Here is a 17,448-nt window from a genome sequence, read left to right on the forward strand (position 1 = left end):
GATGTCCTTTACTAGATGAATGGATAAACATACTGGCACATCCATATAAACGCTATACAATGATTAAAAGGACGATAAGGCCACAGAAACACATGGATGAATCTTAAATGCACATTACTAAATGAAAGAGGCAAGTCTGAAAAAACTAAATACTGTATGATTCCATCTGCATGACATTCTGGAAAAGGCAGAAGTATACAGATTTTAAACAGCAATGGTTGTGGGGCATTAAACAAGTAAATCACGGGTTTCTATAAAGCAGTAAAACTATCCTACATGATATTATAAAGGTAGATACATGACAGTATGCATCTGTCAAAACCCCACACAACGCAACAGCAAAGAGTGAACCTTAACATATGCAAAATTATTTAGGAGGTTGAAGGATACAAGATGGGATGTGACAGAAGTATCCATATTGCAAATGTATTAAACAACTTTGCTGAAGGGAGTAAAAGGAAAAGGTGCTGATTTAAGTAGCTTTGGGAATTGTTGGGGGCTATAAGGCTAAAGTTAAAAAGAACTGTATATAGCACTGTACCCTTCTTGATAAAGTTGTATCACATGAAGGTATAGGTTAACAATTCTGAAACCACTATACATATATACTGGAAATGAAATTAAGTAAGTTCCTCACTGTTGGAATGGGCAGTTAGAGGTAAACAAGGGGAGGAAGCTAAGTGATCCATGTGGAGAAGAGGAAAGATGAGAGAGGGAGGCATTCCAAGCAAGAAGCACACACTCCAAGACTGAAGTAGGAATACAAGAGGCATATTGGGGGGCCCATGTTAGAACGGATATTTTATATAAGACCGTGGTTTTCAAATTATGTTCCAGTGAGCCCCGACAGGGGCTGGTTGGCAAGAAGGTGAGGAGGCCAGCAGTGTTGAAAGAAGGCAGTGCAGCAGGTATATTAGGACGACTGATCTGACAGTGGAGCTGGAGACATGTATTAGGAAACTATTCAGTAAGTCAGCTGAGATGGCATGAACCTAAATGTAGCATCAGCAACTTTATTTTGAAAAGGAAACTTTCTCCAAATTTTCACCAAGGAAAAACCAACAGGACTGGGTTACAGATTGGATGGATGTTGTGGCAAGGCAAGGAAGAGTCAGAGATTCATTCAGTGATAGTAATGGGTAAAGGGGGTCGAAAGTCACAAACTTCTAGTTATGAAATAAGTAAGTCACAGGGGTGTAATGCACAGCATGGTGACTATAGTTATATAATACTGTATTGCATAGTTAAAAATTGCTGAGAGTAGGTCTTAAAAGTTCTCACAGGAAATTTTATAACTATATGGTGAAGGATGTTAACTAGGCTTACTATGACTATTTTGCAGTATATACAAATATCAAATCATGTTATACATCTGAAACTAATATTGTGCTGTATATCCTGTTATGCATCAATTTAAAATATAAAAAAGGGAAAGAATTAAGCATTTTTAAAAGGAAAGACAAGAAATACTGTCTTGCTGCTATGCATGTACATACCAAGTGAACTGAACCACTCCAGACTGGCAACATAACAGGACTTCTACATGGCAACTTAGCACAAAATGTCTTGTAAGGTCTTCATTTTTGCAAAGGTAATCCTAATTATAATTTACAAATAAAACAAGTATTCTAAAACATTAAAAAAAAAGAATCTTATGTTGAATTTAAATCCAGTGGTACTAGACTGTATGGGAATATGGAAGATATTACGTTGATTGTGTCCAAATTCTAAAAGGAAATACAAAATGGGTTGAAATGATTAACTTGAATATGTAAACTGTAACTGAGATGGCTAACTGAGGGGTTATACCTTATGTCAGCAGGGAGGATGAACACACAGCAGACCCAGGAGTTGTGTTCTTGTTTACTCTTCAGCTCCTAAGGTCACTTGCTTTCTTAGAAATCACTAAGCTGGAAAGCCTCTGTGCCTTGTGGGGTACCTGTGTTAAATGGAAAAGCCCTAGGCTCTGTGGCACAGCTAAAATTCTCACGTCCAGAGTCTGAGGATGGGCTTGTCGTGAAGTAGCATTCATTCACAGGGTAGTACGGTTAGGTAAGGCAGAGAGTATTAATGATGTGGCTTCCAGTTGGAGTGGATAAAATCCCCAGCAGGAGAAGACTTGATATCCTCTGACTTGGTGGCATCAGCCCCAAACCCAGGGTTCAGCTTTGTGAAGGACAGGAAAGTCACCAGGAATTTACAGCCCATCCCACTCTCCAATGAAATAAACTACAGATGAACAGAAAGATAGATATAAATATCCACTTGCTTTCAGCATAAGAAAGGCTTACCTAATAAAAATGCATACACTTACTTAACATAAAGGCTCACAAATATACAACATACTCATATTAGCAAAATTCATAAACAGATCAATGTTAGTTAAGATATAAAATAGACAGAGGCCTAGCATCAACAATACTCCAGTAGCAATGAGTACATCTAGCACCCATATCTTGATTTCAAATACACTCTCCAATAAAAGAAACCAGGGCTCCTTGGAGAAATAGCTGCTCCTAGGAATGGAACAAGAATTATCAGGATGAGCCTGGACCACCTCTTAATGCCACAAAATAAACAAAGTGCTCGAAATAGATAAAAACAATGATGGGGGTATATCAAAGCGACATGAGCCAACTGAAAGAGATCCCAGTGACCAAATCAGACAATTTGAACAACAAAATAAAGTAGTATTGTGTTAGAACACTAAATGTATAATAAATATCCATGAGTCATACTGAGATAACATACTCATGATAAATCAATGAGTGGAAGAGCATAGAAAAATCTCTCCCATGCAAAAGAATTCCAAATAATTTATGTAGATGCTCTGCCCTCATGGAAGGAGCATAATCTACCACTGCTTAAGTATAGGCTGTAAATAGTCATTTCCTTCTAAAAAGTATGTTGTGGGAAGCAAGGCAGTGTTTTTTTTTTTGGAGGGGGGTTGTTTAGTAACTTAATCTTGTAACTTCTACTGCAGCCAAGTGATCAAAGTCAACATCATCAGTGGTAAGTCCTACTGATGGTATGTGCCCTTGATACGTCATGAAAATGGTGCATCATCTTTGTGATGTTCCTGCCCAAAACACTTACCCTAGTCTAACACTGACAAAAACATCAGATCAACTGAGGGATGTTATAAAAAATACTTGGCCAGCAATCTTCAGGACTGTCAAGTCATCAGAAAAAAGAAAGGGCTGAGAAACCTTCTGAGGAGCCTGGGGAGACGATGATTAAATGTAATGTCATAAATGGAGTGGGAACCCAGATGGTACTCTAGAATGGATATATATAAGCACTAAGCAAATCTGAATAAAGTATGGACTTTAATTAATATTAATGTATTGTTAATGGTTCATTAATTGTTCAAATGTACCATACTAATGTATGATTTTCATAAAAGGGGAAATGGGTGTGTGGTATATGGGAACTGTCTATACTATTGTCGTAATTTTTTGTAAATCTAAATCTATACTAAAATTAAAATTTTATTTTAAAAAAGTAAATTGAAAACATTATGACATTTTAGTCCTAAACAAGGACATTCTTTTTTATACCCACAAGATTAACATCACCCCAAAAATTAATAATAAGATATTAACACCTAAAGTACAGTTCGTATTCAAATTGCCCAAGTTGCTCTAATAATACTCTATGTAGCTGCATTGTTGTTTTTACAAAAATAACAACCAGAACAAAACTAACCCAGAATTCAGTCACGGATTACATATTTCACTTAACTGTCATTTTTTTCTTTGTCTCCTTAACATATAACAGGCCCCTTGTTATGAGAAACTTTAAAACCCTTTCTTTTCAATGGATATATCAACTGTCCTTTGTTAATCACTTTTGTATTTTTTTAGGGAGCAAAAAGCCACAAAGTCAGAATTGGTAGATTCTGTACCATTTCTCAAGAGTGGGAGTGGGCTCATCCAAAACTGCCTTTCTGAAACAATGATATTTCCTAAGAGCCAGAGGGCTTGGTGGTGCCAAAAAGCCAGCATACTGATTTCCTGCCATAGTTACTGATGTCAGAATTAAGTTAGGTGGTGGAATAGTTCTTGTAGCCCATGTTTGCTTTCTTTTTCTGTTGCTGAGTTGCCCAAGATAATATAAAGTTTCCTCGTCTTATGATTTTCTTGTGCAAAAGAAAGTACATTCTCTAATCAGCTGACCACCTCCAGAGAACTTAGAGAATATTTTTAAATGCTTTTACAATGTTTAATTTTTATGTTTTAGTTGTTATTTTTGTAATTTAATTTCTGTTAGGGATTGTTTGCTATACAAAATAAGGAGACCAAACTGTCTTTCAACCTCATTATTCAAAGAGTAACATGTAGGGTGCCTAGGAAAAGAGGGAGGGTTTTCAACATAAAGAGGGAGATAGTTCTAGCTCTGGGGAGTGGCATGAGAAAAAAAGTACTGAGTTGGAAATAATGAAGGTATTAGAAAGATGTGAACAAATGAAGGAAGTGCTTTAAGAAATATGAAGGTTGGGGGAAGGGTATAGCTCAAGTGGTAGAGAACATGCTTGGCATGCATGAGGTCCTGAATTCAATCCCCAGTACGCCCTCTAAAAATAAATAAACCTAATTACCCTGCCCCCCCAAAAAAGAAATACGATAGACTGTTTTGATTTCCAAGTCATCACAAATTCAGTTTTAATTAAAAAGCAATGGTGAGTTCACTGTTGTATCCTTACTGCTAGAATACACAGTGCTTGGCATGAAGTATGCCATCTGATACCTGTTTTTGTGTAATGGAGAGGGATTAACAGATTATTTGAAAGCAAAATTCACTTTAGATTGGTTGGAGCCCAGTAAAGAGTTGCCATGACCGTTTGTGAGGTGACCAGACGACTGTAGTATGGACTGCACAGTGGATATGAATGTCCGATGCAAGGACTCAGCAGCAATTTTAGATCCGAGTTCAAATCAGGGAAGTTCACTTCCTGGTCAGGATAGAATCTATGTTTATGTCTTTACTTACTCATCTCCTTTTTATTTGTGTAGAGGCCTGTATTTTAAGAAGAGGAAGTTTTCTCAACATTTTCAGAAGTGGTTTGTGTGTGATTTTTCTTCACCAGAAGCTTTTTTCGAAACTTAGATTACAACTGAACTCTTACCTGTCGACGGAGCTAATGCTGAATTTGGGTTTTAACAGATCCTATGCTTAGGGGCCAAATAAAGGAAACAGTTCCTCTGAGTCCAGAGTTACATAGGAGTCAGGGGTTGGTCAGATGATATGAGTAATTCTTAACTCCACCAAGTATAGCCACCTAACCAGTTTGATAGGAACTAGAAAGCATGTGAGTGGTGATTAAACATGTAAATATTCCTCAATGTAGACTTTGTACCCAATCAAAAAAATGGGTCTCATGTGTCTTTTTACATATGGCAATGGTAGATTGGTGGGTCACAATTACCTAGCTAACTTCTGAATATTGACTTCATTCAGGTACTAATATTGGAGATGTTGGCTGTGAGTTATACATTGTATGAATTACCAAGTTTTTGGTATGGAGCAAAGAGCACAGGCCTTGAAATTAGAAGTTCTGTGTTTATTTTGTATGGGCTTCAACACTTATGGGTGCCAAATTCATAAGATCCGTAGTCTCTCTGAGCCTTATCTATTATCTGTAGAAATAGAACAATGATACCTACCCCCCACCATGAATTTCTTACTAGTGATAATCAGAATGGAAAAATTATACCTGGTAAACTGGGGAATGCTCTAGATTGTGGGGACCATCATCTTCTTTTAGCCACAAACGCCATTCTGCGGAATTCTGCCCACAGGATGTCTAGTTCCTTGCGGGCTTCAGGAGTTTGTGGTTCTATAGTTTATTCTGTATTGAGTTCAGCATTATTTTTTTAAACATTTTTCTTTGGTCTAGGTCTACCACATAGTAGACCCTCGTAGTGAGGGGTGAGGTGGTAGCTAGAGGAGACAGTGAGAGGATGATGAAATACCAGCCTGATTTACTGCAGATTGATTTCTTTCCCTTAGTTTTATCTTTAGCTTTCTTTTTAGAGAAGAAATTAGAAGCTCTGGAGTAAAATTAGAAGTTTAGCTCTAACAGCATAAAAATTCCAAGCCTCGTAGCTTTTGATGACTATAATTAAAACATGTATAAAGTCTTTCAAAGGAATTTTTACTGTCATTTTCTCTCCTTGGCAGTTTTAAACTTGTATCACTGGTTATAGAATTCAGGATTTGGGTTTTTCTCATGGGTTTGCTTTTTCTTCCTGTATGTAATTTTCATATTTTTCTTTAAGGCCACTTGTTTTGCTAAATGGGGATTCTCTACTAGCAGAGATTCTTGGCAGCAAATTTCTTTTCCTTGAAACTTGTATGAGACAAAAGTTACTTACTATTTTGCAGTGATCATGTATGAACTTTTGCTACATGATGGCTCCTTAAACAGTTGCATAATGATTCATTTAGAAAGAATATACACAGATACATGGGTTTTCACTGGACCTTGCACCAGTTGTAATTATTAGGTCTTAAACAGGCACAAATTCATTCTTTTCAAAAATCTATTAAGTTTTGCCACTTTACTCTATATTACTTTCTTTTTCCTCATGATCTCTTACATTTTCGTGTCTAAGTAACTCTAGAGTTTGGCAAAAGTCAAGATAACCTATAATCATTCTCTCATTACTTTTTAAAATACAATTAGAGTTTAGCATATGAAGAGCATATTGCTTAATCATAATCAGTTTTAATACAAAACAAAGTAAGCCTAATATTGTCATACCTTAGCTTGTTGAAGGTGCAGAATTCAAAAATTCAAATTCTTGGCTCCCACTTCCAAAGATTCTCATTCCCAACTAATTCTTATATATAGACAGATTGGTAGCTCCTGAACCATTTATAAAGGATGCCTTTCAAATAGTTCAAAGGCTTAGAATTCCTCAGAGGATTCTACAGTCAATGAAATTAAGTTCTCTAAGGACAACTTAATTGCATTTGTCTCATTTATTTGTATTTATCTTTTATTTATTGAGGTTCCTAAGGAAGATTTCCACTGGTGGAAAAAATACTGCTTTGAAAAAAGTCAGAAAGCTACTGTTATAAAATATACTATTTTTAGCATTCCCTAATATTTAAGATCCTAATTTCATTTTAAAAATTCATCAGAGTCTGTGTTAATATTAGAGACTTAATCTTCAAACAGAATTGAATATGATAAAAGGCAATTGCCCTCTTTTTCTTTATCTTGCATGAAGCCTTTTTTAAACTTGGTTGCCATAACAGCCTGCCTTCTTGATTTCAGAAAATTCTGTGAATTCCTTCTACATACAGTATTTCATTGTCCTCCTGATAGAAACATACTAAAATTTCCCTTGACTGAAACACATACAGGCAGTAGTGTGCTGGTAGTGCTTAACAACTGGGGCAAAGGGACTCATTCATATCATTTGCTAATTTCCGTGATGTAAATCCTGCCTCCAATAATAGTCTATTTCAAGCTACCAATATGATGTCATTGAGTGTGGAGCTGGGAAGAGACACACAAAGCTCACTTAGTACTTCCACCATACAAATAGAATAGATATAAATAAACTCAGGAACATAGCAAAATGTAGTAAAATAATTAGGAAATAATGAGTTTGAGAATTTACTGTTTTTGTTATTTATATATTTATATTTTAATATAATTTATATATTTAAATTAGTTTACTAGAAGATATCCAAGAAACTTTTTCCATGCATATCTCTGGGGAAATGGATTGTTTCAAAATGAGAGAAGACTTTTACTTTGCATTTTCTGCTTTATTTCATTTTTTAGATTAATTACCTTTGTTAAACCTTATAAGCAACAACAACAAAAACAGTATTTAAAAAGAAGCTCCTGAGGTGATTTTGATGTGTGGCTAAGTTGGGGGACCACCAGTGGTTCCCAGTCACAGCTACCTAAGTTTAAAAATGCCTTTCTTGTTTCCCTGGCAGTGATGAGCTGAATTCTGTGCTTCACTGCAGTGACTACTACCTTTTAACTATTTATTTTTGCTCTGTGTTCTTTCAAATTATTTAAGAAGTTATTTGCCAAGTGTATATGTTAAAATCTAAAGAAAAGAGGATTAAGACTAGGGAAAAAAGCAAAATAGATAATAAAAGTCTGGTTAACACAAATACCATACAGATAGGCCAATCTTAAGTCCCATCATAGTTGATATAGTTGAACAACAGATTTTGCCTATGAGTTTCCAGGCAGTCAGTGGAGGGAAAAAAGGAATAATAAAATTCTTATCAGATAGAAAGAAGAGCATTATTTTCTCAAAGAAGGCTAAGTACTGCATTGTACTGAATTCCAAAGTAAATCTTACACATGAAATTTCATGTATAGGGACAGACAGTGGCCTTAACACTATTCTTCTAGTATTTATAGCCATGAGTTTCATATGGCAGTTTCTTATAATGTACTTTAAGAAAAAACAAGAATGTAATATTAAAAAGCAACTCGGTTAAAGTGATTTTCCCCCGAAGGAGATAGGTATAATAGTTTAGGAACATAACCTACCTGGTGGTCAAGCTTGACCCCAATTTACAATGACACCACCTAGAGGAATAAAGATTTGGAACAAGGATGGCAAAAAATGGCCAGTAAGCTCACTCATCTTTTATCCTTTGTTGTGAGCTTATGTTGGTGCTGTGCTGACAAAGACTCTGAGACCAAGGTCAGCAGAAAAGAGTACAGTGAATGACTAGCCATCTCTCTCTTGGTCACAGGAACAGGGGAGTAGCAGAGAGACCTCTGCATGTTTTCCATTCTTAGTCCAGGCTGTTTTATGTACATTGCACTGGTCTCGGTTTTTGGTGTAAACTGGGCTGCAGACAGATGCAGTTTATTTATACTCTTGGATGAGGGCCTGGAGTATTGTATCTGGGAACATGATTCTGAAAGCAATGGAATAAGAAAAATTTGCCAAGTGAGCAATGCCAGGTGCCAATGAGTGTAGTCACATTACATGTTAGTATTATGTAGTTTATTATCAGCAATAAGCTATAGTATGCTTACTTTTAACAAACTACAATGTAAATTCTTTTCTATTGTGAGAGGCAGAATTTGTAATCTAAAGATAATTTTAAAATAGTTCTGAAATTAAATGTCATCATTAATATTTCAGGATGTTTTTCTCTTTTAGTAGTGATATATACACTCCATGATTATTCTAATCCACATATTTATCTTAGAAACACAGTTCATCTGTTAGAAGAAATGCCTAGTGACTCTCCTTTATTCATTTCACCTTGTTTGACTTTTGATCTTACTAAAGAAAATAGTCCTTAAATGGGTATTTTATACATTCCTTGTAAGAAAATAAATTGATATTTCTTTTCTAAAGAGCAGTTTGGCAATATATATCAAAGATCTTCAAAATCTCAGCCTCTTTGACTGACTTATTCCACTTCTAGGATAATGTCATTAGGAAAAAACAGTGATTCTTAAGTGTGGATTTTCAAGTGAGAGTGCCTGGCTTTGAAATCTAGCCAATAAACTTTTAAGCTACATGACATTGAGTTAGTTTCTTAACTTCTGTAAGGCTCAGTCTTTGTATCTGTAAAATAGGTATGAAAACAGCACCTACCTCTAGGTGTTATTGTGAGAACTGAATGAAATGATATGCAGAAAGTGCTTAACATTCTGCCCAGTATAAAATGTTGAGAAATAATCACTGTTACTAGTAATCATAGAAACATTGTTCATCATAGCATTAATTAAAATAGTACACATATAGGAACATATGGTCTTCATTCCTATGAAGGAATATTATACTATGTAGTTGTTAAATGATGTTCTTAGAGATTATTTAAAGATATAAGAAAATGTTCATAATGTAACATTTAGTGGAAGGGCAGAACAAAAATCTACATGCTCTAAGATGTCAATTAGTTGTGTTTAAAGTATTTTATACATAATTAGAACATACTTTTAAAATATTGTCTTTAAAATGTTACATTTTAAAATAAGGTTTTTAAAAGATTATAGAAAAAATTTGAAATAATACCAAAATGTTAAGAATGGATCACTGTTAATAATTCTTAAAATTAGGTGATAGGGATGGGGGATTTATTGTATTAACACTATTTGTGTATAACTTCATTTTTCACAATGTTTTTAAAAGAATGATAAGAATAATAGATTAAAAAGAAGAAAGTTCATATTTACAAAACAGAAGTAGACTCACAGACATAGAAAACAAACTTATGGGTACCAAAGGGGAAAGTGGGGTGAGGGTGGGCAGAATAAATTAGGAATTTGGGATTAACACAAATATACTTCTATATATAAAATGGATAAACAACAAGGACCTACTGTATAGCATAGGAAAGTATTTTCAGTATCTTGGATAACCTTAACCTATAATGGAAAAAAAATTTGAAAAAGAATATATATGTGTGTATATAACTGAATCACTTTACTGTACACCTGAAACTGACACAATATGGTAAATTAACTACAATTTTTTTAAATGGTTAAAAAGAAAAAAAGAAGTTCAAATCCTTAGAATTAGTGCTTTATAACTTATTTAAATGTAAATTAACTCTGTTGTCAGTTTTGTTATTAAACTATTATTGATGCATTTTTAAGGTTTTCAAAGAATTGAGTGATATATCAGCCTTCTGAAAAGACTGATAAAAATTATAACAAATATATACAAATTTATTTTTTGAATAATCTTTAACAACAAAAAAAAGATCACTTATTCAGTAATGGAATTACTTGTGATTTTTATTGTCCTTTTTTATACTTTTCTATATCTTCCAAAAATTCTGTAGTAAGTTCTTTTTAGGATCTTAATCAGGAAAAAAGCTTTAATCAATTTTTTATGAAATGGTGCTTAACTTTTATGCTTTGATGACATCTAGTATTGAGAGCACTCTTAGTAGTTTCCTTCTGAGATTTGCCTTTGAACATGCTATAATTCTCTAAAACAATTTTGGTGAAGGTTGGATTGTGTCTGAACATTTGTCCAGAAAACAGCTATTTCAAATATTTTCCATATATGAAAAATGATACAAGAACCATCTTCACCACTGCATTCTCATAAATTTTATTTCCTTTTTAAAATAGTGTAAAAAAATTTTTAAACATAACCAGTGTTCAAATGGGCAACCTTACCTTAGTGGGAGGGAAGGGTATCAAGAGTGTTTTGGCAAAGTTTTCCCCTCTTTAGGCAGAAATAAGACTAAAGGGAAATAAATAATTATTTCTTCCTGCCTCTTTAACTGAAACAATATTCAAATTTATAGGTGAATTTTATTTGTAGCAAATACTCCCTTTATAAACTGTTAGTTTATCTTGTAGGTGGCCTTCTAAAATAAACCTTATTTGATTTTTATAGACTGTACTTATGCTTTGGCTTTACGCCTGACCTCCCAGATTGCAAACATCTACAGTAGAGCCCAATATTAAAGAAAATGAACCCCCCCAAAAAACCTAGAAAACATTTCAGATGTTAGCAATAAATTACTAAGTAATATTCACATTGGAGCAGTAACAAATTATAATATTAACAGTGGTGGTCCATAAAAATTGCCCCACTAGTCACTAAGACATTTAATCTTCCCCATGTTCCAACTGAAATACATTATTATTTTCTACTCTTACAAAAGTTAGGTGTTAGGGACATTGTGTTTATTAATTTGACTGGTTCTATTCAACATAGCGATTAAAAAAATAAAGGCAAAGCACCTGTATGCATAAAATCAACTAGCACCAAATCCTTGCTATATGTGAGAAAATTACATTTTGGAAGTCTGTTATTTATACATTTAAAAATTCATCAAACGATCTAATAGAATAGGGTAAAGGCAAAATGACTAATCCTGACAAATTCTAAAATTCACAATGAAAGTAATTTAGAAATCTATGGAAGAGGGTTGGATCTTCAAGAAAAAAAATGGAAAAAAAGAAAGAAGAGGAAACAATGAGGGAAGGAGGCCTTGTAGGCAAGAAGCACACATTTCAGGATTGAAGTAGAAATATAAGAGGCATATCGAAGAAAACCATGTTGGGACAGATGGTTTATATAAGACAGTGGTTTTCAAATTATGTTCTGATGAGCCCCCACAGGGGCTTGTTGGCAAGAGGATGAGGAGGCTAGCTACTGAAGTCTTGAAGCAAGTCAGAGATATTAGGAATCCTGATCTGACGGTGGAGCTGGAGACATGTGCTGGGAAACTATTCAATAAGTCAGCTGAGATGGCATGAACCTAAATGTATTATCAGCCACTGGTTTGAAAATAAAAGAGGAGGATGGATGCTGGACACTCACCAAGAAAAACCCAAGAGGACTGGGGTACATTTTGGATGGATACTGTAGCAAAGGAAGGAAACGTGAAAGATCCATCCAGTGATAGTAATGGAGAATCTCATGTTGAATTTAAATCCAGTGGTACTAGACTGTATGAGAATATGGAAGATATTATGTTGATTGCGTCCAAATTCTAAAAGGAAATACAAAATGGGTTGAAATGATTAACTTGAATATGTAAACTGTAACTGAGATGGCTAACTGAGGGGTTATACCTTATGTCAGCAGGGAGGATGAACACACAGCAGACCCAGGAGTTGTGTTCTTGTTTACTCTTCAGCTCCTAAGGTCACTTGCTTTCTTAGAAATCACTAAGCTGGAAAGCCTCTGTGCCTTGTGGGGTACCTGTGTTAAATGGAAAAGCCCTAGGCTCTGTGGCACAGCTAAAATTCTCACGTCCAGAGTCTGAGGATGGGCTTGTCGTGAAGTAGCATTCATTCACAGGGTAGTACGGTTAGGTAAGGCAGAGAGTATTAATGATGTGGCTTCCAGTTGGAGTGGATAAAATCCCCAGTAGGAGAAGACTTGATATCCTCTGACTTGGTGGCATCAGCCCCAAACCCAGGGTTCAGCTTTGTGAAGGTCAGGAAAGTCACCAGGGATTTACAGCCCAATCCCTCCCTCAAATAAAATAAACAGACTATAAATAAACTAAAAATCTCTTTATATCTCTCTATAGAGATATAAATACTTGCTCTCAGCATAAGAAAGGCTTATTTAATATAAATGGAAACACTTAATGTAAACGTTTTAAAATATACATTATATGTTACGGGCTGAATTATGTCCCCCTCCCAAAACTCTTATATCCTAACACCCAGTACCTCAATGTGACTATATTTGGAGGTATGGTCTTTAAAGAGGAAATTAAGTTAAAATGAGGTCTTGAGGGTGGGCCTTAATCCTGTATGATTAGTGTTCTTACAGGAAGAGGAGATTAGGATACACACACAGACCAAGGTATGACCATGTGAGGACACAGTGAGAATGTGACCATCTGCAATCCAAGTAGAGAGGCCTCATAAAAAAATTAAATTTGCCAACACCTTGATCTTGGACTTCCAGCCTCCAGAACTAGGAGAAAATAAATACCTGTTGTTTAAGCCATCTGGTCTATGGTATTTTGCTGACAGCTCTAGCAAACATAATGCAATATGTATTTCAGCAAACTTCATAAACAAAATCAAAAGATAACAATAACCTAGAAAAATATTGGTTACCATACAAAACAGACAAAGAAGGGCCTAGAATCAACAACACTCCGATAACAATGAGCACACCTAGCACCCAGATCTGGGTCTTAAATACCGTCAGCCAATAAAAGGAACCGAGGCTCCTTGGAGAAGTGGCTGATTCCAGCAATGCCACAGGAAGTACATAGTATGAGCCTGGTGCAGCATGTAGTGCCAGAAAGTAACAAATTGCTCTCAAAACAACCCCTCACAATTATAGAGGTATGTCAAAGGGACACAGAAAATACCTAAAATATCTCTCAATGTTCAAAGCTTTGAGCAACAAAATAGATACTACTGCATTAAGACCCAAAGTATAAAATACACAAATACAAGTCCATATTGATGCAAATAAATCATTAAATAAATAAATAACTGGAGAAGAACAGACAAATCTCTGCAGAAGAATTTCAAATAACTTATATAGATACCCCATCTCGACCCACAAGGAGATGGAGCATGACCGTTCACTCAAGTGTGGTCTGCTCTTAGGAACATCCTTCTAAAGAATACAGCATGGAACCAGGGTAGGGGTGGAGAGTAACTTTACGAGGGCAATTCTAACAAAGACTGCCTCAGCCTGGTGGTCAAGGTTAACATCACAGTGATAAGTCGTGCTGACAGTATGTGCCCTTGATATAATATGATGAGATAGAATTTTGCCTCTGTGATCTTCCTCTCCAAAACTCTTATCTCAGTCTAACCATGAGAAAAGCATCAGACAAATTCTATTAGAGTGGCTTCCTATAATATAGTTAGTTGACCAGTATATCTCAAAACTCTCAAGGTCATTTCCCAAGGAAAGTCTTACCCTTACAGTCAAGAGAGGAGCTAAGGAGCTAAGGATGCAAGACAACTAAATGTAATATGCTGTCCTGGATGGGATCCTGGGACAGAAAAAGGATACTTGGTAAAACTAAAGAAATCTGAATAAAGCATGGACTTTAGTTAATAATATATTAAGATTTACTAATTGTGCCAAATGTACCAGACTAATGCAAGATGTTACTAATAGTGGTGAGTCGGTGTAGCGTACATGGGAACTATCTATACCGTTGTCCCAACTTTTCCATAAAAATGAAACTATTCTAAAATAGACTCTTTTTAAGAAGACCAAAAAAATGTGGACAACAGAATATCATATGTCCCATGCATCAAAAGGCCAGTAAACACTTAGAAAAAACTCAGCTACTGGTGTTCAGAAATGTACATTAAAACATATGAGGTTATTATTTTTCTTTTATTTAGCTGGCAAACTTTTTTTTAAAACAATGATACCCATGATTGGCAATGTACAGGAGTGTAAGGTGGAACTGCCACTCTGGAAGGCATTTTTGGTAATAAGTAAAACATGTGAAATCTTCACCTGAAACTAACAGTATTGTAAATCAACTATACTTCAGTAAAAAGTGTGTGTACGCTTTGAAGTGAATATCAATGTCCATAGAAGAGTTTTTCACAGTATCATGTGTAATAGAAAAAATCTGGAAATCAACCAAAAGCCTATAAATATTGGGTTGTTTAAATAAACTGTGTGAATCTCAATGTGGAATGTTATGAAGATATTAAGAATACTGTAGACTAGTATTTGAGGATGAGTAATTCCACGATGTATTATGTGAACAATGTCAATTGTAAACCATGTATCCTGTCTTGTCATTTCTGTCTATGTCCGTATGTACATACACACACACACACACACACCTCTAGGATCTGTGATTTGGTGAAGTAATTCTAACAGATAGCATTCAGTTAAGTCCTGTTAGTGACTGCCAGTTTATCAATGCTTAAGGAGAGTTATTTTAATATATATTGTAATAAATATATCAAATATTGTTTCATAGCATGTCATAATTAGAAGTCGGTGCTTCTCAAACCAGTGAAGAGAGGGACCACTTTTTCCATGAACACAAATTGTTTGTGTGTGTGTGTGTGTGTGTGTGTGTGTGTGTGTTCTGTTTGTTTTAGGTATACTACACACAGATAAAAAGTGGGATTTGCGTACAGTAAAGTGTTGCCTGTGGAAATCTCTGATTGGTAGGGTTGGGACAATTTTTATTTTATTTTTGGCAATTTTCTACGTTTTCCAAGTGTTCCTCAAGGAACCACAGAATATTTTTTGTGATGAGAAAAAAAGATTTTAAATGGCAGTTTTTTTCAAATAAATCTTTTTTCCTATGAAATGGTTTCTAGAATAATGAAATCATCTTTTTGTTTAAAAAAGTGTATTTTTACTTTGCTTTTCTGAGGAGATTTAGTTTACATAAATTTTCATTCACATACATTTACACTGTCATTTGTTTTCCATGCACATTCTACTTTTCTGTTGGGTGAAATTTTCATGAGCTCTTAAAAGCATTGTTATGTTTGACTAGTCTTCTCATACTTTTTACTTTTAGGTTGGTGTTTGGAATGCTTTATCCTGCGTATTATTCATACAAAGCTGTGAAAACAAAAAATGTGAAGGAATATGTAAGTACAATTTTATGAGTGATCAATTCTAGTTGAATGTATCCATTATACACAATACTAGGGAAACTACCATTATTTTAGAAACAGCTGGAATAATCTTTTGGGTTAAAAATGTGATATAAATATGAAGTTAATCTTTTTTAAATCTAATCTTTACTAATTAAGAATTCCTAAGTGGAGTTTAAAAATTAGTTTGCTGTCAGTTGGCACTTAAATAAGTATGATTCCCAAATGAATCACTGGATCTCTCATTCATTTAGTCTGTAAGTTCCAGTGTAATAAGAAGTTGGGAAATTGTTTTCTAGCCTTGTAAATGGATGGGTGCATGGAAATTATGTCTCGTGAGTTCTAAAATCTGTTTGTTCTTTCATAGGTGTTTTGTCACTTTTTCATTAATTTAAATATGCAGATACTTCATGACTACTGACAGTTAAAATCTCTTTTCTTCTTGAATCAGACTATTTTTGTAAAAATTTTCTTTTCAGTCCTCAATGTTTCTTTTCTTTCAGTTTTGTCTTCCCCATTCCTTACCTGTTTTTTTCCTTTACTTTAAATAATCGTTTTTATTTTATTACTATTTTTTACACATTTCTGTAACTTCTTCCCAAAATTACCCAAGATGTTCAATAGTAAATGGCCTTCCCCACCTATAAATGCTGGCCTAAGTTTACTGTTTGTGATGAAGCATAGCTTATTAGTGGTTAATCAACAGGCGTAAAGCAGTCAGCACTGAGAACTGCACGTCAATAACTGTGGTTCTTTAATTGAGGTGACATTCCGATAACAGAATTAACCATTTCATAGTGAACAATTCAGTGGCATTTAGTACATTCAGAGTGTTATGCAAACACTACTTCTGTCTACTTCCAAAAGATTTTCATCACTCCAAAATAAGATAACATATCCATTATGCAGTTTAATCCCTATACTCCCCTCCCCACAGCCTCGAGCAACCACCCATCTGCTTTCTGTTTGTATGGATTTACCTATTCTGGGTATTTCCTATAAATGGAATCATATAGTATATGACCTTTTTTGTGTCTGGCTTCTTTTTACCTAGCATAATGTTTTCAGGATTCATCCACACTGTAGCATGTATCATTATTTCATCCCTTTTTGTGGCTGAATAATATTCCACTGCATACATATAGAACATTTTGTTTCTCCATTCATCCGCTGACAGACATCTAGATTGTTTCCACCTTTTTAGCTATTACAAGTAGTGCTGCTGTAAACATTCGTGTACAGGGAATTGTTTGAGTATCAGATTTCAGTTCTTTGGGATATATAGCCATGGTTCTTTGTAAGGGATCTTGGATGGTTGCCTTGTGTCCAACTCATCAAATGATCAGAGATCAGATGATAATTCTTTATTCTATTTGTTTAGGGTGGGGCTTTTTGTTTTTTTGAGT

The 17,448-nt window shown here is 34.8% G+C and overlaps 1 protein-coding gene across 1 annotated transcript in view; it reads left to right on the top strand.

Annotated features, from left to right (window-relative positions):
* Positions 1–17,448, top strand: part of REEP3 (receptor accessory protein 3) — an 89,516-nt gene that overhangs the window by 26,988 nt on the left and 45,080 nt on the right. The window contains exon 2 of the mRNA XM_032491491.1: positions 15,964–16,036. Within this exon, the coding sequence (XP_032347382.1) occupies positions 15,964–16,036 (73 nt within the window). The remainder of the gene's footprint in view (positions 1–15,963; positions 16,037–17,448) is intronic.

This window comes from Camelus ferus, chromosome 11, assembly GCF_009834535.1.
Source record: "Camelus ferus isolate YT-003-E chromosome 11, BCGSAC_Cfer_1.0, whole genome shotgun sequence".
Taxonomy (NCBI): Eukaryota; Metazoa; Chordata; class Mammalia; order Artiodactyla; family Camelidae; genus Camelus; species Camelus ferus.